At 54.8% G+C, this 25,940-nt stretch overlaps 1 protein-coding gene across 1 annotated transcript; it reads right to left on the bottom strand.

The window, feature by feature from the left end:
• Nucleotides 1-202: 202 nt before the first annotated feature.
• On the bottom strand, nt 203-12,421 carry BCAN (brevican). The gene is made up of 13 exons (XM_008155636.3): nt 12,331-12,421; nt 11,363-11,737; nt 10,888-11,062; nt 10,481-10,608; nt 9,697-9,990; nt 7,527-7,760; nt 6,356-6,994; nt 2,856-2,963; nt 2,131-2,289; nt 1,549-1,631; nt 1,040-1,184; nt 601-791; nt 203-298 (listed from the first exon to the last, which is right to left on the bottom strand). The coding sequence occupies exons 1-13, from the start codon at nt 12,419-12,421 to the stop codon at nt 203-205; spliced, it is 2,718 nt and encodes a 905-aa protein (XP_008153858.3).
• Between the last annotated feature and the right edge of the window lie 13,519 nt (nt 12,422-25,940).

Here is a 25,940-nt window from a genome sequence, read left to right as displayed (position 1 = left end):
ACAACTCGAGGCCCCGAGGGGAAACCTGGTGCTCAGTGTCGGGGTGAAGGGGCCTAGGCTGGTCTGCAGCTACCCAGGTATTTCCCAGAAGCCCCTTCAGGCACCGTCACCTGGACCCCAGCTCTACCCCTCTCATGTTGTCACTTCCCATGGTGGGGCATGGGGGCAGTGCTGGGGGCAGCAGAATCCAAGGCCTTGCTTCTTAGGGAGCTGGAACAGGACTGGAAGGAGGGGTCCAGCGCCCCAGTAGCCTCTGCTGACGTCCTTCTAGGGCCTTCATGGGGCGCAGAGCTCGAGACTGGGGAAGACACACACACTCACCCTCACCCTGGGCTCAGAGCCCCCTCTGGTGTTCTTGCTCCTTGATGCCTGATCTCATCAAACACTTGCCCTGGCTCAGCCCTTAAGGGCCCAGAGCTTGGCCAAATGTTCTGACGTCAGCACCGAAGAGAACCCAGCGCATCCAGCCCTCCTTCCCCTGGTCCCAGAGACGGGCAGTGATTACTCCGAGGTCACATCGCCGGTGACTGGCAGGACTAGGATTGGAGCCCAGTGCCTCTGTTAGTGAATGCCCCCCACCTGCCTCCTCCTGGCACTCACAGGCCTGCGGGGCACACAGGAGATCTGGGGGGGCTCCCAGCGACCATTCTCTTGGCAGCGGATCAGTGGCTGGTTGCGCTGGGCCAGCCCCTCCAGGCACCGGTAACGAAGCACCGTGTCCACCTCATAGCGCAGCCTCGGGCGGCCAAACAGCTGAGCCAGGGGCAGCTCTGGTGGGGACCCACAGGACACTGTAGGGCAGACACAATCAGAAACCGAGAGGCTGGCTCTATGAGCGACAGTTCCCAGAACTGGGATGAGGAGGAGAGGAGTGGGCCACAATCGGATACGAAAAAGAGCAGGGGTTCTGAGTGGACCCATCTGATTTGTTATCCCTCCCGTGCTCATTTCTGATTGAGCAATTTTGCACCTCCTTCTATTTGCACACCAGTCCCAGCATCCCGAGCCCCCACCCCTCCTCTCCCTTGTCCACCCTCACCCAGCCCCATCTTGCAGGTGTAGGACAGGTGGTAGTTGCAAGGCACGTCGCTCCATTGTCCCTGGTTATGCCACACCATGACCACGCAGTTCTCTCCAGACAGGAAGTAGCTGTCCGGCTGCCCAGGGTTCCAGTTCTCATAGAGCTAGGGGGTTGGGGTGGGGGTGGAGGAGGTGGTGAGGAGCTCCAGTACTGGAGACTGAGAGGAGTGCGTCTGAGGGCCTGGGAGGGGGGTGGCAGGGGCACAGGAGAGGGCGGGTTAGGGGGATGGGGAGTAGGGGACCCCAGGGGAAAGGAGAGGTCAGGGGCTTTGGGAGGAAGGATAATGGCAACCAGAAGAGAAGCCAGAGAGGCACAAAGATGGGAAGAGGACCCAGGGAGACCGTGGGCATGGGGAAGGGAAGGAGCCAGAAAAAAGGAAAGGGAGGGTTGGGGTCACTGTGGGCTGGAGGCGGAAATGCTTCTAAGAAGCAACCTAGATAGCTTGAGAGGCAGCGGGAGCCTCTCACCAGGGGGACGCCATCTGACCACAGGAAATCGCCTTCGATAGTCCTGTCATTGAGCCCAATCCACTGGTACTCCCGGTATCGATCTGGGAAAGAACCGCAGGGGAGAGGGTTGCAGTGAGCCCCGCTGCCAGCAGATGGCGACCATTCCCCAGGATCGAGCGGTCGGTGGCTTCCCGCCGCCCAGGCTCCGCGTTTCCCTCACTCCAACCTGGGTACGTGGGCCTGGGGCTAGAAAGGGGAAACTCTAGAAAAAGAGTAAAAATGTTCAATGAGGTCAGAGTCGGGGAGAGCAGGGAGGTGGGCGCTCTGAAGGTGGCCCCCGGGCCCCCGCCAGGCCGAGGCAGGGGTATTTCCTGCTCTAACCTCAGCGGCCTCTGTCTGCAGCCCCACCGCCCAGGTGTGGCGTGGGAAGGAGGGAGAGAAAGGAAACGTGAACTAACGGGATGAGGTAAACCAAGTAATAAGTACCCGAACTAAGGAATAAGGGGGTTAATGAATCGACATACTCATTAATTAGTTGGTTAATGAGTGAGTGTGAGTGGCAGCAGGTGGCAGGGGCCCCGCCCTCCCGTCCCAGCCCACTGTTGACGAAGTGCTGCTCCTCGGGCGTGCTGATGCTGGCCAGGTGCGCGCCGTACATCCGGCAGTGGGTCTCTGCCTCCTCCCAGCTCCTCCGTGTAGAAAAGTGCTTGTAGCAGGCGCCCTGGAAGGCGTCCCAGCCGGGGCTGCAGAAACGGAGGCCTGGGCGCAGAAGGGCGGGCAACTTAGGCGGGGGTGGGGGGGGACCCGGGAACCCCAAGGGGCCTGATCACCTGGAAGGGGTCCCACCACCGCAGCCTGAGAGGGTGGGGCTAGGGGCAGGAGGGCGGGGCCAAAGAGCTAAGAGGGAAGGAGGAGCCTGGGGGAGCCCTAGGGCTGGGGACATTCTTGCTTCCCTTCTCTGGGGACTGGGGTGAGGGCTGGGACTCCCAGCCTGGGTCTCTGCAATCCTCCATCCTAGAGAAGAGCTGTGCGCTCGCCTCTCCCCAGGAGAATGGAAACGGGCATGCATTGCCTCCAAATGCCAGAAGCATGCTAAGCCGTCCTCTCACACGGAACCCCCGAGAGAGGCATTTTTGGTTCCACTTAACAGATGAGGAAATTGAGGGTAGGGCTCAGACAGGTTATGTGATTTGCCTAAAATGGGATTCATCAGTGGCAAAGCCAAAACCAGTGCCCCCCCTCTTTCCTCTGGAACCAGCACGCTGTGGCAGGGTCCAGGCTTCAGATCTACCCCCACCCCACCCCAGTCCCTCAAACGCACTCACCAACATCGCACAGGTCCCCCCCATAGCCAGGCAAACATAGGCATCGGACCCCCTCCTCCTCCTCCAAGCATGTCCCACCATTGTGGCAAGGGCTGGGGACACAGTTACCTGAGGGGGGGAGAGAAGTGAGGTGGCGGGGGAGCAGGGAAGCACAGCTCTGCTGCCTGAGTCCTTCTGGAGAGGGTTCAGAGGGTCCCCAGCCCCAATCCCCTTGTCCTGGGAGCTAAACAGCACTCTCTCCACGTTCTCCCTGGAACCTGCCTCTGGTTAGAGCCCAGCCTGAATTCTGGATTTTTCTCCAGTCTCTGGGTCCCCTCGAGGCCCCCCACTTCAGCATTGGTTCAGCTCTGTGCTGGCCATTGCCATGCCCGCCAGTGTGAGCCCAATCTAACAGGGGCTGGGAGAAAGCGGCAGGGAAGGCCCGTGGGATCCAACCCCACACACGGGAACGATGGGGGAACGATGGGCATGAGACTGGACTCTTGTCTGGCTCCCAGCCCTGCTGGGTGACGCTGGGCGGGCCATTTACCTCTCCGGGAGTTTAGTCCCCCACCCCCTTGTCTTTGTGTCAGGTCCAGAACAGCTCTGTACGGTTGAGGTGGGCTACTTGAAAGTGGAGGAGAGTCCTCACCGCCACTGGGGTCTGATATGGGGGGGGGGGGTTCAGATGGGAGCTAACCATTCCTCCTCTGTCCACGGGCGCTATGAATGAAGATCCAACACACTTCCCTCACTTTAAGCCCTACCCACCCCCTTCCTCCCTTCCAGGCTTCCCTTTTGCCCTCTAGTTCAGGCTTTCTGCAGAGTCCTTAGCCTAGAAACCCTTCCGCTCCATCTTGCACCCCTCCTTTTGGCTCTCTCTTCTCCAGGCAGCCAGTCTCCTTCGTCTAACACACTTCCCTGAAGGCATGCAATCTGCTGTCTGGATCCAGCTCCACCGGGCCAGGCCAGCTGCCTTCTCCTCTGTACTCCGGATGCGGGGGTAGGGGATGACTGGCTGCCTAACATGGGCTGAACCTGGGTGCTGGAGGAGCTGTCAGATTCTACTCTTTCTGGTCCTGATGACCCAAGGGAAGATAACCCCACAGACTGACAGCACGGGTCAGGGCTCTCAGCCCTGGGCAGTAAAACCATCCTCCAGGCCAGCGGTCACTAACTGGTGGTCCGCGGACCACTGGTGGTCTGTGAAGTCCGAAAGGTTGGCGACCGCTGTGGCCACGGCATCCACCCCTAGCAGCCAAGGCCAAGCTCACATGCTTTACTCTGGCCCAAGATCCCAATGCCTGGTCAGGATCAGAGCAGAGGTGGGGGGAGGAGAAGCTGGAGTTGACTCAAAAATTTTTGCTGTGGTGATCTAGCTGTTTGGAGTAAAATGAATCAGCTGTTCCAGCACCATTCTCCCCGTCATTTCCCCTCTTGCCAATAGTTTTACCTAACCCCCAGGGTGAAGGGGGGAAGGGAAGATGTTTTATTTAACCCTTTAAGCACCGGGCCCCACAGAGGGTAGGAGTCCTGAACTGCTCCCCATTCCTCACATTTTCCTGCTCTTCCTGTTGTCCTCTCTCCAACCCTCCAACCCTGGGGGATAGAAACTCTCAAACTTGGTCCCTGATGCCCCACCCAGACCATAGGTCCCCCCCCCCCCAGTCCTACCTCCATCCCACCCCCACCTCCAGCTAAACCTGAGCCAGGACAGGCAAATTGGGGTGAAAAACCTCCTCTTGAGACTATCTGGTCTTCCTTCCTCCGCCTCTTTGGGCCAACCGCTATAAGGACCAGAACATTGTTCCTTCCATTCTGCCGCAATGGCAGGCCAGGAGACTTTCCTCAACCTCCAAGTGGGCAACTAAAACCCTGCAGATGGTGCGCCCCTTCCCACCAAACCCCCTCCGCACCCACCAGCGCTGAACTCCAAGGTCAGCTGGGAGGGAGCCAACAGTTGAAATGTGTGAGCCTGGATGTGATGCAGGGGCCCCTAGACCACCCTGGGCCATCTAGGGGAGGGGGTCCTAGGACTGAGGGCATCCGGCCTTCTGTAGGGGTCTCCTTTGGGAAGCTCAACCTTCCCTGAGCAGGTAGGGCTCCTCTCAGACCCCAGAAGCTCACTCCCCATTCCCCCGCCCTCTACATTCCCTCCCTCCCCTTGTCTCCTGATCTGTGTCTTCTCCAGCATTTGGGACTTTGGCATCCTTTGAGTGTAGGGAGAGTGGAACCATTCTCCCCAAGGGGTGGGGGACGTCATTAGTGTAGGGGTTAGTGGAGGACAGGAAGGCTGTGGGAGTGGGATGAAAGTTAGATACCATCCCCCTGCTGAGATGCCAGGGGTGGGGCATGGGCTCTGGGTCACCTGGATGCCAGGGAACCACATCTAGGCTAAGAGGGACTTTTTCATCACTACTCTGTATATGTGCCTCTATATGGGAGCCATTGAGATGGACCAGAAATGAATACAAATGCACACATACACACACTCCCGGCTGTGGAGGTTTCTCCCCGCAAGAGTGAGGGAGAAACCTCCCAACACTCGCACAGACTGACGGACAAGGACTTTTCTGGGCAATGTGCACAGTCAGATTTGGGATCTCAGCAGTCAGGAAGGAAAGTGGAGACAGGTCTGAGAAGGACAGGATGAGAGAACAGCAAAGGGCTATTAGATGACTAGGACTGGATAGGTTTAGGCTGAAAACAAACGCAAGGCAAAGAGACAGAGAGGGGGGAGGGAGGGCAGATGGAAGGGGGGAGAGAGAGAGAGAGAGAGAGAGAGAGTCAAAGAGAAGCATCAAAGAGCTACCCATGACATGGATCTATAGAATGCAAAGGGCAGACAGCTGGGGGTGGAGACAGAGGGTGCCAGAGTTTTGGTTATAAAGCAGTTTAATAGAGATTTATTTCCAAGGCTTGTTTTCCATGAAACAAATGAAAAAATACTTCACAGAAGTAGTCGCTTAAGGCTCTGTGGGATTAAGGGTCTCCTGGACCCCAGAGGGTGAGAGGTGGGGGTGGGGTCCCAGGCTTCCCTGATATCAGTGGGAGGTGGCTGAAGGGGGTGGCACACAGGAAGAGCGGTGGGAGGCCAGCCTGGGCCGTGAAGAGGGCAGCAGGTGATGAGGGCATCCGAGTGCGTGAGGCATGAGGGTGCTCTGTGGGGCGGTGAGATGTGAGTCACAGGTAGAGAGCCCAAGAGGAGGAAAGAGTCTGAGGCAGTCAGTGATGGGGCTGGGATGACAGAGTGCACATTTCAGAAACAGGGAGAGGGTCTTAGAGTGAGGGTAAGGGTGTTGGGGGGCCATAGGGCGAGGAATCAGAGCTGGGATGGAAGTCACGTGATGGGGTATCCAAAATAGGAAACCCACAGGTAGAGGTGGGTAGGAGAATAAAAGCAAAGGACAGGAGATCTGGGGCAATGGTGGGTTAAAGGACTATAGGTGAGGTGACTCAGAGTTGCAGGGGGAGAAAAAGGAGGAGGAGAAATAGGGAAGCTGAGCTTTGGGCAAAGTTACCTGCTGAGGGGGCCACGGCCACTCCACCATGGCTGGTGCTGTCAGTGGGCAGAACTGGCTGGGCCTGCACTGAGGTCCCTGCTGGGACAATTCTTCCAGAATTCTCTTTGGAGGGGGCCTCCAGCTCCCTGGTACCCCCAGGGGCCTGCGTGGCTGGGAGCAGAGCAGGAGCATCCTCGGAGCTCCCTGTCTCCTCACTCTCTCCTCGAGGGACCCCCGACAGCTCAGGAGCCCCAGTCTCTTCCCCCACCTCTCTTGCCCCAATGGGAGTGAAAGGTGAAGCCAGGTTCCCCTCCCTGGGAGTGGGCAGAGTCTCAGTGGGTGGTCCTAGGACCCTTGGTGGCCTGGGAGCCTCTGGCTCTCCATTGGGAGGTGGTGATGCACCAGGGTGTAGGACTGCCGATGACTGGGATGCCTGGGAGAGTGAGTCCTCTAGGGCCAGCTCACTGGGGAGAGGGACTTCTGGGTCCGGGCTGCTGAGCTCGCTGGGCCAGGCCCACAGGTCCTCATCCTCCACATCCTCCTCTTCTTCCTCCTCCTCTTTCTCTTTTTCATCCTTGTATTTCTCTTCTTCCTCCATTGCCTTGCCTTCCTCTTCTGATGACTCCATGGGAGGTACAATGGATTGGGGTTCGAATTCTAGGCAAAGCACAGATGATTCAGCACCAGGGACAGCGCCCGTCAGAAGATAGAAAAGGGGAAGGGAAAGGGGCGGAAGGGGTTGGAGAGGACTGGGGAGAGGAAAGAGCCTGCACTGGGGAGGAGCTGTCTTTGCTCCACACCAGAAGAATCGCAACTGGAGCTGCCGTGTTGAAGGCTCTGTGAGCTGTCATTATCCCAAGAAAACATGGTCATTGCACCTCCCTCTCCTAGTCTGTTAAAATTCTCTAGTCTAGTGTGGCTAGGTGAGGGAGAGGAGAGACCAAACAAAAGAGGACCATCCTTTCCAGAGGGAAGCACCTTAGTCCAAACAGCTCTAGACTCAGAGAGTTGGGAGTGGAATTTTCTGGAAAAGCAAATATTGGAAGAGGAACAGGTGAGATGCCTTGCACCACTGAGCTGCTGAGAATGGACAAGACAGAGTCCTGCTGCCATAACCCCAGCATCAAGCTGGGCTTATGCCCCCAGTATCTCATGTGCAGACCTCTCCAGGATCAGGGATTTGCATTACCTTGAAGGGTCCTGGGGGCCTCTGCTGGGTCTTCTGGAGTGGAGCTTGCACCTCCTCCATCCTCTGTGATGGGAATGGAGTAGATGGCTCCTCGGGACTCACTCTCCACAGCCTCCTGAGGCAGCTGCAGCTCCTCCAGGGTCTCTGTCACTGTCACAATGGCCTCCAGTCCGTCAGAAGCTGGGTCAGAGGATGGGTTGGAGTCCCCAGGGATGGTAGAGGGCTGGGCAGAGTCTGTGGTGGGAGTTAAGTGCCATGGGGGGTGTTAAACAGGTGGCTCTGTCCTCCCAGGTCACAGCCTACCTGTGAGGGTTTGGGGTTAGACTCAGAAGCCATGGAATTCTCTCAGTTCTCTCTCATTTTCCCTGCGGAGCACCCATGGGGCCACAGGAGCACCCTAGGACTTACCACTTGCTCCTCAAGCATTAATCAAGTGCCCAGTGTGTGTCATGCCAAGCATTCCCCAGGGCATCGAGAATACAGCGAAGGGCAAAATAGCAAGCTTCCTCCCCCAAGGGAATTTGTATTTCAGATAATAAACAAATACACCTGTATTCTAATGTTCACATATAAGGGGGTGCGATGGGAAGTACTACTTTATATGGAATGGTAAAGAATGGCTCAGGGGAGAGATCTGCCCTTGAGTAAAGGATGGAGGCAGGATGGACAGAATGGCCTCCGCACCTTGGGTTTGGGGCAAGGCGTGAGGGGGCTCAGGCATCCCAAGACTTCTGAAATGGAAGGGGGCAGGCTGCCATAACTACAGGAGAGCTGAAGGGCACAGGACAGGAAGAACATTCAACAGGCAACACCTGAGGGTCTCAGCACTGAGACAAGAGCGCAAAGGCAGGAGCCACCCTATCCTTCGGGGTCTGCTCCCTTCACATAACAGTTTCAGAACAGATTACCTTGTCTCTAGGGAAGTAAACCAAGAGAAGAAAACCAATGAGGTGACGGTGGAATTGGGCTAAGGAAAGCCCAGAGGGCCATCTGTGCTCAGCCGGATGAAACAGGACAGCATGTCCTGCCCTCGTCACCTGCTCCAGTGAGCCTTGCTAATACGAGACCAGCAAACCTGTGTCCTGCGTGCCTCTGTCCTCCACCTGCTCACAACCATAGTCCTCTCCTCTTCTCCCGCTCCTCCTGATTCAGTTTCTCTCTCCATTTTCCCCCAGAATGTGTTTGAGACATAATCATAATCAGTGCATAGAAGTGCTAGCTATCATCATCATCGTCACCATCATCATCATCATCATCATCACCACCACCCCTGTTCCAGGAAATCTTCTCAGATGGACCTGTCTTCCTATGGGCTTCACTTCCCTATCCATCCCCACATCCATGCCAGGTCAAACACGTCTGGGGATCGGTCTCAGTGAAAGTGATCCTTGTCTCTCAGTCTCCATCTTGTTGAGAGCAAGCTGTCTCGTCTTCCTTCAGGCTGGGGGCTTCCATGGCAAGAGCTGTGCCTTCTGCTCACATTTCTGCTTCCAGCCCTTGTACCAGTACTACAGGCTCACAATTGGAGCGAGGACTCAGGCACCTAACAGCAACTCCTCCCTGATTTTCAGTCACCCTTAGCCTGGGCCCTGTGCCTCTGGGGGTCCCAGGCACTGCTCCCCTCATCTCCCAATATATGATGTGGGCAGGAAGCCATCTCTACATCCAACTATCCTTAAGGACCTGCTCTCTGTGGGTGAACCTGTGTCTGTCCATCAATATTTGGTGGTTAAAGATATGACACCTTCAAGCTGAAGGTTCTGGAAACCCCTTTGATGGCTCTTAAGGGCATTGGGTTAACTAGAGCGAATCATTCATTGGAGTCAGAGATTGTCAGTCATCTCTGCTCTGCTAATGAGCTGACCAGAAATGGAAACGTATTTGGTAGCCCAGTATGGGAGAGGCAGTTTTGAAACTGGAAGAGAAGGCATGGGTTACTGATGTGGAGGGAGGTGGGAAGATACAGAGACGTGAGCACTCCTGGAGGCCACAGAGCCAAGCCAGAGGATGTGACCAGAATTAGAACCTTAGCGACAAGCTGAGCATCACCTCAGCCTCCTTCAGGCGGATGGCAAAGACCCGAGAGGAAAGGACCAGAGCTGGGGTAGGACTTCCGGGCTGCTCTGTCTCTGTGAGGCTGGTCTCCGTCCCTGCAGGAAGGTGGGCTCACCTCTGAAGCAATAGACGTTGAAGCGGCTGTGCTTGTTAGGGAAGCCGGTCTGGTTGGGGAAGAGGAAGAGAGTCTTGACACCGGGCAGACCCCCACCACAGCGCTGGCTGGGGGTGATGATGGGGTAGCGCACACTGCCATCGGCCAGCCAGCCTGGGCTGCAGCGGTCCAAGCCGCCATCCCAGGCTGCATATAGCTGGCCCGTGGTGGCAATCTCTGCTCCTCGCTCCTGGCAGTATGCCCGTGCCTCCTCCAAGGTCAGCTTGTCTGGGGGGGCACCCAGGAACAGCTCTCCTGGTAGGGCAGAGGAGGCTGGGTTACCAGGAAGTTAGTAGCCCCTTCTACCCTGGATTCCAACAGGGGCCCTGGGCAAGCTTCTCTAGGCCTCAGTCTCCTTGTCTGTGCATGGAGTCAATTATCCTACTTCATAGGATCGAAGTCTGCATAGAAGCTCAGGATGGATGTTATTGCTCAAAGGGACCTAGCCCAACTTCCTCATGCTGCAAAAACGGAAACAACGCCTAGAGATGCTAAGAGGCAGAGATGCACCGTAGGTAACAGCAGAGTCAAAGCACAAACTCCGTCTCCTACCACATGCCTTAGGCTTTGACCATGAACTTGCCTCTATGACAGTATTTGGAGGGAGGGACATCGATTGTTTCCTTCCCCCTAGTTCCCCCCTTAAACACATGAAGGGCAATAAGGTCCAGCAGAGGCCCCAGGGGGACCCAGGGGCAAACTAGAGAAGGGGCTTGTCCCTTGGGAGCCCCTCAGCCCCAGTCACCATTTAGGTCTTCAGCATAGCAGTAGACATCATAGCGGTCACTCGGGTCCACCACGCCATAGTTTCGGACACCAGGGAAGCCATCCATGTCTCCATAACAGGCCTCTCGCGGAGTCTGGATGGGATACCTGGGGATGGAGGACAGACGCCTTCACTAGGGAGCCATCCCACGGTGACCTTCCCAAAGCACATTGCCTTCCATGCAGCCAGCTGTCCTCCCAGCTCTGGGGGGACAAACACCCCCCGGGCAGATCCTCACCCATTCATTCTCTGGAGACCAACTTCATTCCCGGGAGGCAGGGAGCCCTGTGTGGCCAACCTGAGGCAGCAGGCAGCCCCCGGCAGAACCGGAGGCCCCAGATACCTCAGAGACGTCTAGAAGCCCCTGGTCCACAGCCCCAGCTTACCTCACAGTCTGGTCGGACAGCCAGCCAGCATCACACTGCTCATAGCCCCCGAGATAGGCCGCATAGAGCTGCTCTGGGGTGGCGATGCGGGCTCCGATGCGGGCACAGGCCTCCTGGGCCGCAGTGAAGGAGAAGGCATAGCGGGCAGAGCCCTCCCGGTAGAGAAAGACGACCCCTGAGGGGCAGAGAGTACTCCTGGAGGCACGGGCGTCCTGCACACTGACCTCCCCTCCCCCTTCTTGTCACTCATCTGTCCACACAGGGTCAAGTCCACATTGCACTCACTGCGGAATGAGGGGCTTAGGTTAGACTATAGGTAGCATGTCCTCCACGTGAGAGAAAGGCCGTAGCAAAAGCCTTTCCCAACTCAGTCTGTCTTCCAGGTGTTTGCTCCCCGCCCAGACTGTGGGCTCCCTGAGGGCTGGAGTCCTTCCCTCCCCTTGGGGTACTGCTCTCTCGGTTCCTGTCCTCTCACCTTTGACCTTGACCTCCACAGCATCGCTGCTGTCGTCTATGCCGTGCTGGACCTCGCAGCGGTAGATTCCTGAGTCGTTGGGCCTCAGCTCACTCAGCACCAGGGAGACATCGGTGAGGGACGCCGGGTAGGCAGGCAGCGCCACGCGGAACCGGTAGGCCTCGCTCACCTTGACCCGCAGCCCCCGCGCCACCAGCACCTCGGCCTCCCGGCCCCCGGACAGGAAGGTCCACTTGACCCGCGGGGAGCCCAGCACCGCCCGGCGGCCAGACGGCGGCCGCGAGTAGTGGACGTGGCAGGGAATGGTGAGGGCGCCGCCCAGCACGCCCTGCAGCGGCGGGGCGCCGGCGATGCGCACGCTGAAGGCCCGGTCCTCTGTGGGGGGACCGGCAGGAGCTTCACCCCAGGATCCTTCCCGCCCCACCCCAGGACTCCCCGGCCTCGCCTTTGGGTTTTCCTAAACCGTCCCCAACAACCTGGGCCCCGGCCCCCAGGGTCCTGCAAACCCACTTCTTGATCCCCAGACCGGTCCCCAAAGTCTCCTAGTCAATCCCGCCTCAGAGTACCGCCCCAGGGTTTGTGGGCTCCACCCACAGGCTTCTAGCCCCGCCCCCCGGGTCCTACAGTCCAGTGCTCAAAACTTCTGTCTGTTCAGGATCTCTCCCAACTCCACCTCTGTTCTGCCTCCCAGCCCCCCACCTGGTCCCAAGGGTCCCCCACCCTCCATCCTAGAGGCTGGCAACTTCCCCAGCCCTACCTCAAGTTTCCACACCCTACAGGGACCCACACCTCATCTCTTTTTTCAAAGGGTCCCAGCCCAGACCTTTCCCCATCGTCCTCCAAATTCCGTCTCCTCCTCCCTGAGTCCCCCAGGCTGGGAGAGGTTGGTTAGGGCCGAACAAGAGGCCATTCCCTACCATAGGGAAGAGGCAGGAGACAGAGAAAGTGACCCCAAGCAGGTTGCTTACCTGAGCTGTCCCTTTCCAGAGCACCAGCTAAGGCCTCAGGGACCCCAGCCAGGGTCAGGGCTGCCAGCAGGGACAGGAACAGTGGGGCCATGCTGCAGACTGACGGGGGGACTTGAGGAAGAAAGATAGGGTTAGCCCTAGCCGGTCTGGCTCAGTGGGTAGAGCGTGGGCCTGCAGACTGAAGGGTCCCGGGTTCGATTCTGATCAAGGGCACATGCCTGGGTTGCGGACTCGATCCCCAGTAGGGGGCGTGCAGGAGGCAGCCGATCAATGATTCTTTCTCACCATTGATGTTTCTATCTCTCCCTCTCCCTTCCTCTCTGAAACCAATAAAAATATATTTAAAAAAAAAGAAAGATAGGGTTAGACCTCAGGATGGACTTACCACGGCTTCCTAACATATCCACATGGACTCACACCGGGCCCCAGAAGCCCACTGCCTCTGCCTCACCATTAACTCTTTTCTGATCCCTGTCTCCCCACCAAGGTGTTCTTCAGAGCCAATACCTTGGTGCTAGCAAACTCACTGTCGGACTTAAGGCAAGTTCCTGACCCTCTCTGGGCTTTTGTTTTCTTGTAAAAGAGCACCATTACTACCACCGCCCAGTTTGTGATGAGGCTGTGTGCTCTGAGAACGCTTTATATTCTAAAAAAGCCTGTACAGATACCCAGAGTCCAGCACACAGTAGGGGCTCAATAAATGCATATAGCATATAGCGTGGATGGTGGGTACTATAAGCCTGTAAGTGTTTAGAGTTCCCTCTGCCTCTCCCAGTGCCAGACTCCTTCTTTGAACCCAGAGTCTTCTCCACCCCGCCCACTGTACCCCTCCAACTTCCCTTCTTGTCCCTTCCTCCCTGAGTACCATAGCCACCTGGCCTCCCCCTGGAGGGCCTCCGAGACTGAACCCAGACAATGTTTAACTTCTCCCCAGTGCAACCCCTCCTTGACCTCTCTCCACCCCACCATAACGTATAAGGGAGCCCTTCTCTTTACTCCCCAGCATCTTCCGCCCCCCTCCTTGGCCGCCTTCTCTTTTCTCCCTCCCAGTCTTTCCTTTCTGTCTGGCACAGGCTTTCCCACCGGATCTCCTGGCTCAGAAACCAGCTGGGACAAAGCCCCTGTCTCTGCCAGTCTGGCCTCCATCCAGCCTCTCCCTCCCCCCACCCTAACCCTGGGCTGGGAGGTGGGCTAAGGGGGGTGTGTGTGAGACTAAGTGAAAGAGGCTATTCCCCCTCCTGCCCTTGGCTATCAGAAGCTCTGCGAGAACCCAGACTATTCCTTTGAAGATCTCAAAGCGCTTATACTCTCATAATGGAGGGACGGGGCTGTAACGTTGAGAAATGGGGCCCAGAGAGGGATAGGGCTGACCTTGAGTCCCCAGTGAAGCCGAGTCAGGCACCAGGCCCATGTGCCCCTAGGAGGGAAGGCTGCGGAGGAGCTAGTGTCAACGTCATGTTTGAGCATCAGGCTTAGAAGACCATGAAGACCCAAGTCTGCCACGGAACTGACCAGTGGTGCAGCAGGAGAGGTGAAGATTAGGCTGCAGGCACGACTTAGGAGATCAGGCCTATTTCCCCTGGCTACTCATCCCCACTTCAGGCCCATTGTTCCACCTCCATCTTCCCCACCTTCATACATGCGCCCCTTTCCTGAGCCTGAGCTGCTGAGGAATCCCTCTCTTCTCCCAGAGTCTCCCTGGGATACCTCCTCACCATTATGAGCTCTGCTTCCCTCCCCCCGCCCCCCCAAGACGGCATCATTTCCTCATGGTCAGAGCTGGGGGAGAAGTGGCAAGGGTCAGATGCCCAGGGCATCTCTCTGACCTTTGCTGCGGCCAGATCAGAGGTGCTGAGATCGGCTCTGGGCATGGGGGCATCTTGGGAAGACTGTTTTCTGGGGTTGGAGGGGCCTTTTCGGATGCGCAGCCAGTGCCTGCGGTGCTGGGGAGACTGTTGACCATGCATTTGAGCTGTGCCAGGTCCTAGGCCTGGCGTTCCCTGGAGCCCTCCCTCCCCTCTCTCTGGGCTGGAGCTGCTCACAGACCTGGCTCCCGGCTCTCTGATGGGTGCCCCAGAAACCCATATAGTTGGAGCCATTCTGGGACCAATGCCCTGGGCCGCCGCGCCCCCCCCCCTCCCACCCCTTTGCCTCTGTTTTGAAGGTGGGAGAATGAAGGGAGAATATCTGAGGCTGAGGATCTGGCTGCCCTGGAACATAGAAGGTTCCCCACCCCCACCTCTAGCAATGGGAGTCACCGATCAGAGAGGATGGCCCTGGTTGTATGGTTCTCACAGTCAGAGAGCTCTGCCACCCCACCCCACCTGCCCATCACACCAAACTTGGACCTTAGTCCCTTCTTGGTACAGCTAGGAGTCTTGAGAAAACTTAGGCATCCCTCATCAGGCACCAGCCTCAGACCCAGGGAACCAAGCCTTGCCTTCTCCATCCCACATACTCACCCAGCGCCACTCCATCTTCTCATCCTCCAGAGCAGGACACACCATTCCATCCCTAACCTCGAGAGCTCAGCTGCCTTCCTGTCCCTTCCGCTGATGCCACACCGCCCCTCATTCCAGCTCTCTCTCTCCTGCTCCAGCTTCTGGATTTCTGCCTCTGTCTTGAGTTTCTCAAGCTGTTCAGGAAACTTTCCCCTTGTTACATTATCATTCCTCTCTGACCATGGTCCTCCATCTCCCTCCTAGGCTTCATAGACCCAATTCACCAGGGTGTGGGTGTGTGTGTGTGTGTGTGTGTGTGTGTGTGCCATTTCCATGCTGAATTCCCACCAGCTGGCATCCGGGGTCTGCTCCATGGGAACCGAGCTCCCGTGCTCAGCAGGATCAGCTGGGCTGCACAGGCCAGAGCTTGGGTCTCCACGGGAGGGAAGCTCTCAGCTACCTCCTTCGTGGCTGTGTGAGCACCAGGAACCTACACAATACAGCCAGGCTTCAAAGGGCCTGCAGGAGTAATTGCAGTAATGGTCTAAATAGTCCTATTTACTGGAAGCACAAGTAACAATACTATTTAGCAACATTACCAGATGAGCTCTTGTGTAGCTCCTCCTAATATAAAATCTGAAATATAGATGATGCTTTTATCAATGGCAAAGTTAGTCATAACACAGGCACTGGTAATACTGTGGGTGGGTCTAGGGGTAATTATCCCTTGATTTTACTGGTATTATCTGGAATAGAAGTAATGCAGGTTTGTTTTTTTCAATCTCACCCAAGGACCTGTTTCCACTGATTTTAGAGGGAGAGGAAGGGGGAGAGAGAAACATTGATTGGTTGCCTCCTGAACACCCCCACGGGGAAGGAACCCACAATCTAGGTATGTGCCCCGACAGGGAATCCAACCCGCAACCTTTTGTTACTGGGGATGATGCTTCAAGCAAATGAGCCACCTCGCCAGGGCAAAGGGATGCCGACAGGAATGATGATAACAAAACTGATGGCCAATCTCTTGGTCCTCTTAGAGCCAGGCGGGCAGAGCTATTCTGAACATACCTGGGGGAGGGAGTTCCCAGCTCCCGGCAGTTCTAGGAAGGAAAGCAGGGGTGGTACCCACGGAGGGCCTCTTGTTAAATGCCTCCCAGGGATAACCTTCACTTGGAGGAAAACGCGGGTTCGGTATTGCACTGATGAGGAACCCGACGTTCAGGGAGGTCAACTAGCTTGACCAAGGTCACCACAAGTAAGCGCCAGGGTGGGATTCCAGCTCCCGCGGGCGCCGGGATCGCCCCTACAGCGGCTCCTATGGGCTGTCCTGCGGGCGTCGGGAGGTGGTACCTCCCGGGAAGGGAGCCGGGGGCTGACCACCCGTGACGAGGTCGCGGACAGCGCGCGCAGCAGGGAGGACGCGAGGACCCAGAGGGGCGTTCCCGTTAGCCTGCGGACTCCGGGGGGCTGCGGGTCCCACAGCCGGCAGCAGCGGGGGTGCCGGCGGCAGAGAGCGGGAGGGGAGCGGGGGCTGCAGGCGCCCCGAGCTGGCCGGCCGCGGACCTCGCCAAAGCATCAGGGGTCGGCGAGCTGGAAGCGCTGGAACCTCGGAGGCAAGCGCTGCGGGGTAGAGTCGCGTCCGGGGAGGCCGGCGGGCGCTCCCCGCTCTCTCCCTCCCCGGTCCCCGCGGCCGGGCTGCGGTCGCGCTCACCTACTGGCGTGCGGCTGAGGGCTGGGGCTGGGGTTCGGCACCGCGAAGTTTGTCGCCTTCTCCGGGGGTCTCCGCCGGGTCCACGGCTCGGTCCTGCAGCTGCAGCGGAGACTGCGGCGGGGACTGCGCGGGCGCAAGCAGAGGCTGCGCCCGCAGGATGCTCGGAAGAGGGCGCCGGCCCGGCGCCGCACAAAACCCCCTTTCTTCCCCCCGTCCCGCCCTGCCCTTCCCCGGGGCTGCCCCCGCCCCCTGGCCCAGAACGCGGGGGGCTCGGGAAAGTCACGGGACCCGTTGCCTTCCCGGCGTCGGTTCCGGGCGGCAATAGAGAGAGCAAGGACGAGTGAAGTAGGACATCCTTCTGGGGATGGAAGCCGAGGGCTCGCAGCAGGGAGGGAGGGCAGGAGGGCGGGGAGGGAGCAGATGATGGTGCAGCTGGAGGGATGGCAGTTAGACGGCCGGAGGGACTGGTCAAGGGGAGAGGAAGGGGACTCGTCCTTGGAGAGCAGGGAAAAGGAAGACGCGAGAAGGGGAGGTTTTGCTCCTAGAGGGACACCGCACACACACAAGAATGGGGGAGGGAAGCTCTGCTTGGGAAGCCGGATGAGGTGCAAAAGCCCTTAGCCACCTCCCTGCCTGGGTTTTGTCTCCTGGGGTGCTCGCACTCCCTAAACGGAAGGGGAGCTGACTTTGCAGCTGGAGGGATGAGGTTAGTTAGACAGCAGATTCATGGGTTAAGCAAAGCAAGTCAGAAACTCTCTAGACCTGCGGGAGGGGTGGGGTGGGAAGTGGCACTGCGAACCAGCGCTACTGCTCTTGCAAACCAATGTGCAAAGTGCAGGGGCTGCTGGGAGCCCGGAGGGCCCCTGGCCAGGGCTCTTGCAGATGAATTGCAGCGTGGTGCCAGGGGCTGGGCCTTGACGGCTGCCCAGCCATCGGGGACCTCTCAGCGCCCAGAATACCAATGACAACCTCCTCCCTGCGCCAGGGCCTCTGCTTCCCTCCTCTTTCCCAGGCTCTCTCCCCTCCCTCCTCTTTCTTCCCTCCTGGGACTCCAGGCACAGCCCCTGGCACCGACAGTGGGCAGGACAGCCAGACGCCGGATTCTCTCCCCACGTATACCAGCGGTCGCATCAAGGAGAGCTTGTTCGAGGCTTTGGTCCCCATAATCTTCAGCAGCACCCACCAAATTTCCCAAAGAAAGTGAGGTGCGGTGCGGGCAATGCACATGCAGCCTAAGAGCAGGTTCCTGTCCTCCCACCTGGACTGCACCCAAGTCCCTCTTGTGTGGGAAATCGGGGCTGCCTTCCACTGGAGACGTCCCAACTGCCCCCATCCTTGAGGAATTCTGGCAACTCCCAGAGACGTGTGTCTCCTATAGAGACAGGACAGGAAGACCTAGGACGGAGGGAGGCGCAGTCCCTCAGTAAGAGAAATGCCCCAGGCAGGGAGGTGAGAATGAAGAGGACAGAGCAATGTGCTTGGGATGGTTTAGGGAGGAGGAGACCTCCGTTTACTGATTTTATTAAATAGATGTTAACTGCGTGTCCACTATGGACCAGGCCCTATTTTAGGCCTGGGAGGGAGTGCTGTCCCAAGTCCTCGAGTGGAGAGAAGGATCTGAGGCCTTTGGGACAGATCCGCACCTGGCAGCCCAAGCACCTCCCTTGGCTCCACTCAGACCCTCTGTCCTGCAGGACCGTGTCAGCCCGACCCCCATGGCTCTTCTCCACAAGGGGCTCAGCGGGGCCAGGCAACCAGATGGCTGGAATGCAATCCCGGGGGTGGCTCCCATGTAACCACAGTTTTTGCCTCCGGAAAACTTGTCTGTGACCTGGGAAGACAGAGAAAGCGACCTTCCTCACTACCTCCCCTCGTGCGCCCTGGAAGTGCGGGCACGGTTTGGTGCCCTGGGGCAGTCCAACCTTGACTGAGGCCAGCAGCACCTGGGTGGGGACAAGGGCTGGTACCAGACAGTCTGTTCCAAGAGGGAGACCCCTAGTGGGAAGCCAGACAGAGTGAGAGAACAGAGCAGCTGCCGCTGTGAAGGTCTTGATGAGAGCCAGGATTTGAGTCATGGCACTGTTTTGCCCTTTGCAGTGGCAAAACCTTGAAAAGGTTTTAGTTCCTCTGAAACGCTTCTGTAGTAGCATCTACTGTATTGGGTGCCATCTACTGCTCTGGGTGCCATCTATTGCGCTGGGTGATGTCTACTGCTCTGGGTGATGTCTACTGCACTGGGCTGGGTAAAGGAAGCCCCTGGCCCACACAGCAAAATCTACTTCTTTTCCTCTACTTGCCACACACACACACACACACATCTCCACCTGATCTCCTGGCCAGGCAGTCAGTGGGCCACTCCTCTGTGAACAGGATGGGGGCTCAGTATTTGAGAGGGAAATCTTTTCTTGAGGACTTCCTAGGGGAGGAATAAACACCTCCCCAAGACTTTCCCAACAGTGCCAGCTCTAACAATTCACACTGAAGTCTAATCATACTTTGAACTGGCAGTTTCTGATCAGGGACTTTCTTTACTGTCTTTACTTACATCTTCACCCATAGCCATGTGACCACCCTCCCGTCTCTATTCACTTGCTGAGCAGAGGCAAAAAAACAAGATCTTCCCTTCTAGGTCTCAGAAAAGGACCCTCAGGTCCTGGCTGGAAGCAAACAGAATCAACGGAGGCAGGAAGAACGCAAGTCACAGTTCAAGTAGAACCACTGGCCCAGTAACAGGAGGAGAATGTCTCAGGTAACCTTAGGTATCTTCTGGATAAAGAAACTGAGACCAACGAGGTGACGTGACTCTCTAGGGTCACACAACAGGTAATTGACTGCCCCGTGACCAAAATGAAGTCTCCTGCCTCCCAGGTCAGGGTCTTGCCAGGACCTGGAGCTGTTTCTCTCAGGGGAGAGAAAGCCTGGGAGGGGAGAGAAGACAGAGGGGAGGGAGAGTTGGGGAGCCCTCCTCCCTTCTCCACGTGCAGCCCAGCTGGCTTGCCTCCCAGCCTCCTGAGCCCTGGGGAGTTTTCCAGTCTCTCCAGATGAAGACAATCAATCTCCTGCCTCTCCCCTTCAGCTGAGGTCACGACCCAAGTTGAGGAAACAGAATCTCCCCTCCAAGTCCAAGTTCTCCCATCCCAAGAGCATCCCATCTCCAGTGTTAGCCTTGGGCCTTCCTCACCGGATTCCCGACCACAAAGGCCACTGGAGGAGCCGTCCTTCCCAGCCCCTTGAACACCTGCTTCCACTTTCCCAGACTTGGGGGTAAGGGCCCAGGCAGCTTAGTTCCTCTCTGAGGCCCTGCCTGTCACACAGGCACCTGGGAGCGTGCAAGTGGGGCCGAAGGGGCGGGTGGAGGCCGTGCTAAGCGCTGGCACAGCTGTGTTAGGAGAATGGGGGCTTTGATAGCTTCTGAAAGGGGCCAGGAAGCAGGGGCTGCTAGCCTAGGCGAGGGGGTGGCCAGGAATGGCTGGGTATAGCTCTAAGGGCTCCTGGAGCTGAAAGAGAATGGGGGTGGGAAGGGAAATGGGGGGTGGGGAGTCAGTGGTGAGGCCCACAGACTGAACAGCCCCTGCTGTATGAGCAGGAGCCACTGTCCCCTGAGCTTACAGACCCTCGCTTTGAGGGATGCAATCTCTTGTGTTTAGAGAAGACCACCAGCCTGTTCCATAAAGAACAGCTGACGGTCCTGGAAGGCTCGACCCTGAGTACAACCAAATGTACTTATTGACAAAAAGCCCCTTCCCTCAGGCTCCCTGCAGTCCTGTCTCTGGTTCCTGATGGGGAAGACCACTCACTTTGCTATGATGCTGGGCCAGCTATTAACCTCTCTGAGCCTCAGTTTCTTCACCTGTAAAATGGCACTAACACCTTGTTTTATGGCTTTGATGTTGGAACCTTGTAAATGTTTTATATAATTAAAACACAAAATTAAATTTAAATAATTAAATTAACTTTAAATTAAATTTTAAAAGAACGAAAGTGCTTCAATCCCTTAAAATCGAAAACTTAAACAAATGCACCTAATTGTATATGAAGTTGGAGGCAAAGCCACCCAGGAGAATTTTCTGATTATAAAACTCAGCATTTTTTTTTAAACTCAGCATTTTTACTATACATTTCTAAGAGCAAAAGAGCCATGGAGAAATCTTTATGTTGGCATTACTATTTTGAAAAGTTCTATTTATTATGATAAAGCAAATAATTACAGTAATAGTTTTAAGAACTAAGATTTTCAGTGTAAAAGAAAATGAAAGGCCGAAACCGGTTTGGCTCAGTGGATAGAGCGTCGGCCTGCGGACTCAAGGGTCCCGGGTTCGATTCTGGTCGGGAGCATGTACCTTGGTTGCGGGCACATCCCCGGTGGGGGGTATGCGGGAGGCAGCTGATCGATGTTTCTCTCTCATCGATGTTTCTGACTCTCTATCCCTCTCTCTTCCTCTCTGTAAAAAATCAATAAAATATATTTTTAAAAAAAGAAAAGAAAATGAAAGTTAAGCAATAACTGCTAACCTTTCATCTGAATTTGACATAACAGCATGAACTCATGATGTGTGTGTGTGTGTGTGTGTGTGTGTGTGTGTGTGTGTTCTGGAGAACAGTTATATATAACAGTTTATAAATATTATTTGTGTATACAGTTTATTTAGGAGCAGTAACAACCTGATAACAATTAATATGCCTTATGCCCAGATTGTAGTCTTGAACTTTCCACTAAAAGGAAGCAGAACTCTGGAGAAATTCCAGGCCTGCAGCAGGATAATTTTTCATACTTGAGAACTCAGATCAAGTTCATGTCAAAAGGACCCAATAGCCAACTTGAGAATACTCCCACTGGCCAAACAACTTTAGCATTAAAATGAATAATGACTGTAAGAGATGGAAACATATCAAATAATATAAAAAGTCAGTAAGTTCATAATGCTACTAAAACATGAACTCACTGGTCACCTTTGGACATTCCAAACTCACGAATTTGGAAATCCATAGGGTACAGCAGATCCTGTTGATGCCCCTGCCCATATCCTCTTAGCAGTGACCTCAAAAGCCAAAGGCTGCTGACTGCTGAGGATGTTTTTCCGACTGAGGAGGTATGCGTGGCCTAAGTGCATGGTGAGTCAGAAGTACCAGAGGATTAATGCCCCTGGAGACAGCGCGCAACCAGTGGCAGAGGGTGAGTTGGTAGGCGAAACGCCAGCCCCCTCACCTCTCAGGCAGGAACTGTGAGGCCGGTTCTCCAGTCTCCAGCTGCCCAGAGTCATAACCTGTTCAATTATTTGGATTACTTATTCAATTATTTATTAGATTCCTTCCCTTCCCTGTCTCACTTTCCAGATTTATTAAGATCTGGGAACTTGCAGACCCACAAAGTCATGAGCACATGTGGGTGAGCACAGTATTCCAAAGTGGCACATTTGTGACCGGGAATGAGCACGCTCAGAGGGCACAAGTAAGCTGCGTGAGCAGGAAGCCCACGCTCCCACAATGCTTGTCTCTATTGCACCCATGCCCCTCTCTCAGCTCACCTTATCGTTTTATGGGATTTCTCTGGGGTCATACTCCAGAGGGGGAAAAAGCCTAGGCCTGCTTCTTGGATGGGTCACTTAGATATTTTTTTAAAATATATTTTATTGATTTTTTACAGAGAGGAAGGGAGAGGGATAGAGAGTTAGAAACATTGATGAGAGAGAAACATCGATCAGCTGCCTCCTGCACACCCCCCACTGGGGATGCACCCACAACCAAGGCACATGCCCTTGACCGGAATCGAACCTGGGACCCTTCAGTCCGCAGGCCGATGCTCTATCCACTGAGCCAAACCAGTCAGGCTCACTTTGATATTTTGATGTGAGCTAACCATGGACTGCTGCCACACAACAGACCCACTTAGGGGTGCCCGTGAAAGACAGTGGTGAGGGAGGATCCTCCCGGGGGGGTTTCAGGCAATACACTGGCCGCCTACTTTGCCGGGAGAGAGGGGACTTGAGGGCAGTATATACATGAACTCTTGAACAGGGACAAATGGCTTTGTTGGTTGGCCAGGGGCCAGGAAAGGGTAAGCCTGGAAGATTGGAGATAAGAAAGTCTGGGGAAGAGCTATACGGGTGGACGTACAGCAGTGGGCATTGTATCTGGTGGCAGTACCATTCAAGAACATTCACTGCACAGGAGACATTGAATAGCCAAGGGAACAGAAGGATTCTAGTGGGTAACAGCCAGCCTCTGTCCTCCACCATGCCAGGGCTTGCACAATGGGCCCATGAATGGAGTGGCTGTGGCAGTAGACACGGAGACTATGTGAGGGCTCAGCAGCAAGGGCTCCCTCTCACCGAGGCTCATCTAGCGGCTGCTAATGCTAGATGTGTGGCCTGTCCGCAGCAGAGACAGACCCTGAACCTTCACCATGGTACCATCCCTTAAGGAGCCCAGCCAGCCACTGGGCAGCATGGTGATTACAGCGTACCTCATTCAGTCTGGAGGAGACAGCAATATCTCCTTACTGGGATTAATATTCTGGATTCTGGATGTGGATTTGCCTTCCCTGCCCACACACCTTGGGCAGCACCATTATCCAAGGATATAAAGGAAACGATTTAGCCTTATGAGACCCCATACAGTATCACCTCTGACGAAGGGGATCCACTTTACTAGTGAAGGAAATGTGACAATGGGCACAGGACCATAGTCTCCACTGGCCCTATGATACACCACATCACCTTGAACTTGCCAGCCTGATAGTCCACTAGCATGGTCTCTTTACAACACATCTAAATACCAGCTTGGGCCCAGCTGGTGTGGCTCAGTGGTTGAGCATCAACCTATGAACCAATGGCCAGGGCACATACTTGGGTTACAGGCTTGACCCCCAGTGGGCGGGGGGGGGGAGGTGTGGGGGGTGCAGGAGGCAGCCGATCAATGATTCTGTCTCATCACTGATATTTCTTTTTTAAAAAATATATATTTTATTGATTTTATTTATTTATTTATTTATTATTTTTTTTTTTACAGAGAGGAAGGGAGAGGGGTAGAGAGCTAGAAACATTGATGAGAGAGACATCGATCAGCTGCCTCCTGCACACCCCCTACTGGGGATGTGCCCGCAACCAAGATACATGCCCTTGACCAGAATCGAACCTGGGACCCTTCAGTCCGCAGGCCGACGCTCTATCCATTGAGCCAAACTGGTCAGGGCTCATCACTGATATTTCTATCTCTCTCCCTCTCCTTTCCTCTCTGAAATATACCAGCTTGAGGAAACATCCTCTGGGATTGGACTACTGGCCTTTGAAATACAGTATATATTTTGAACAAGTGGCCATTGTACGATGCTGTATCCCAGACAGCTAGAAATTATGGGTCAGGAACCAGGGTATGGAAGTAGAATACCCCTTCACAATCAGCCCCATGATCCACGTGGGGAATTTGTGCTTCCTGTTCCTATAAATTTAGGCTCTGCAGAATTAGAAGCCCTAGTTCCTAGGTTGGGAGATGTGTCTACCAGGAGTCACAGTAAGGGTACCACTAAACCTAAGGCAACAGCAGCCGCTGGGTCATTTTGGGTACCTCATGCCAATTGACCAGTAGACCAAAAAAAATGTATACTGACAAAGACATTTGGTCTTGGTTATTCCATGTCCAATGGTAATCATGAACAGGCAATTGCAGCAATGTTGGTCTCTCAAGGGCATGGCAATGAAAGGCTGAGGCCTTCAAGGATGAAGGGCTGGGTTTTTCCATTGTGAAAACACCAGAGACCAACAGAATTAATTGTAGAGGAGGGAGATGTTGAATATTGATTCCAGCCTTGGAACCAACTGCAGCGACGGCTATTGTAGTTTGTCCCACTAGCCCTCCTGTTGTAAGACACTTTTTTTTTTTTTTTTAAGATTTAGAAATTGCAATCAGCCACCATGCTGAAGAATCAGTGACGGGACAAAGTGAATTTAACATGGGACCACAAATGGACCTGAGCACTGCAAAGGGTGGACTGTAGATATGACCCATGTTCTTCAGCATTCACCTCTACAAGAAGGCTCTGGGTGAACATCTGTGACTCTGCCTGAGGGCTTTTTTTTCTTCTTTTCTTTTCTTTTCTTTTCTGGCTGTGGGAACATGTTTGAGCACAGGGCTAGCCTGGAATACTAGAGGGTTAATGCTTCCAGAAGCAACCCTAAATCTTCCAGCAGGAATACCCTCGTTCCATTGCCCCTTGGGTGGGATTCTCTGAGACAGGTTCTACACTGTCTTCCAGAATTCCCCCAAAGGACTGAGCCTCAGTTGCTCCACCTGCTCTATTACACAGCTTTCAATGGCTTCCTTCCCTTTCCCGTCTCAGTTCTCCACTCCTCTACTAGTGCATCTTAGCATGACCTTGAACTCAAAGTTTTATACTCAAACTACTTGTACTCAAAGCCTTTTTTAAAAGTATACATTTTTATTGATTTCAGAGAGGAAGAGGGGGAGAGAGAGAAACATCAATAATGAGAGAGAATCATTGATTGGCTGCCTCCTGCACACCCCACACTGGGGTCTGAGCCCACAACCCAGGCATGTGCCCTGACTGGGAATCGAACCATGACCTTCTGGTTCATAGGTCAATGCTCAACCACTGAGCCACGCTGGCTGGGCGCAAAAAATCTTAATTCAACATCAGCTTTTAGGGAACCCCATTGTCTTAGTCAGTTTGGTCTGCTATAACAAACGACCATAGATGAGGTGGCTTATGCAACTAACATTTATTTCTCACAGTTCGGGAGTAAGCAGATCTGGTGTGTGGTGAGGGCCCACTTCCTGGTTGACAGGCAGCAGCTTCTCATTGCATTCTCACCTTGTGGAGAGCAGAGGGAAGAAGCAAGTTCTCCTGATTCTCTTCTCATGAGGGATCCACCCTCTGGGCTTAATTACTTCCCGAAGGCCCCATCTCCAAACACAATGGCATTGGGGGTTAGGGTTTTAACATATGAATTTTTTGGGGGGGGGAAGGGAAGCACAAAATATAGTCCACAGCAGCTATCTAAGAAAAATGGAAGAGAATCAAGCATTAAGCTTACATTTCCTGAATGGGTTATATGTCAGGGTAGCAAAATAGTTGATGAGGGAAATTCTCCTTTATAGATGATTACAGAGTGAAGGAGGGATGACAACATTAGAACATCTCCATTTTGTACTCCTAATGAAATAATGGCTCTAGACAATGATCATCGGTAGGTATTACATAAAAACCTAATGGGGGTGAGTTGAATGGTGGCCACAAAAAGATATGTCCACATCCAAATCCCTGAAACTTGTAAATGTTCATTTGTTTTTAAAAAGGGTCTTTGTGGATGTAATTCATTACATGAATTCATTCCCTAAATTCAGTTAATGGTTTTGAGATGAGATGGAGGAATGGGGGAATACCAATGTGTCCCAGAATCTATACTGCCCTCCTTGGTGCTTGTGGTAGACTTGGGTACTGC

This window comes from Eptesicus fuscus, chromosome 22 (assembly GCF_027574615.1).
Source record: "Eptesicus fuscus isolate TK198812 chromosome 22, DD_ASM_mEF_20220401, whole genome shotgun sequence".
Taxonomy (NCBI): domain Eukaryota; kingdom Metazoa; phylum Chordata; class Mammalia; order Chiroptera; family Vespertilionidae; genus Eptesicus; species Eptesicus fuscus.
Note: the sequence above shows the minus strand (reverse complement) of the source record. Positions and strands in the feature narration are given on the sequence as shown.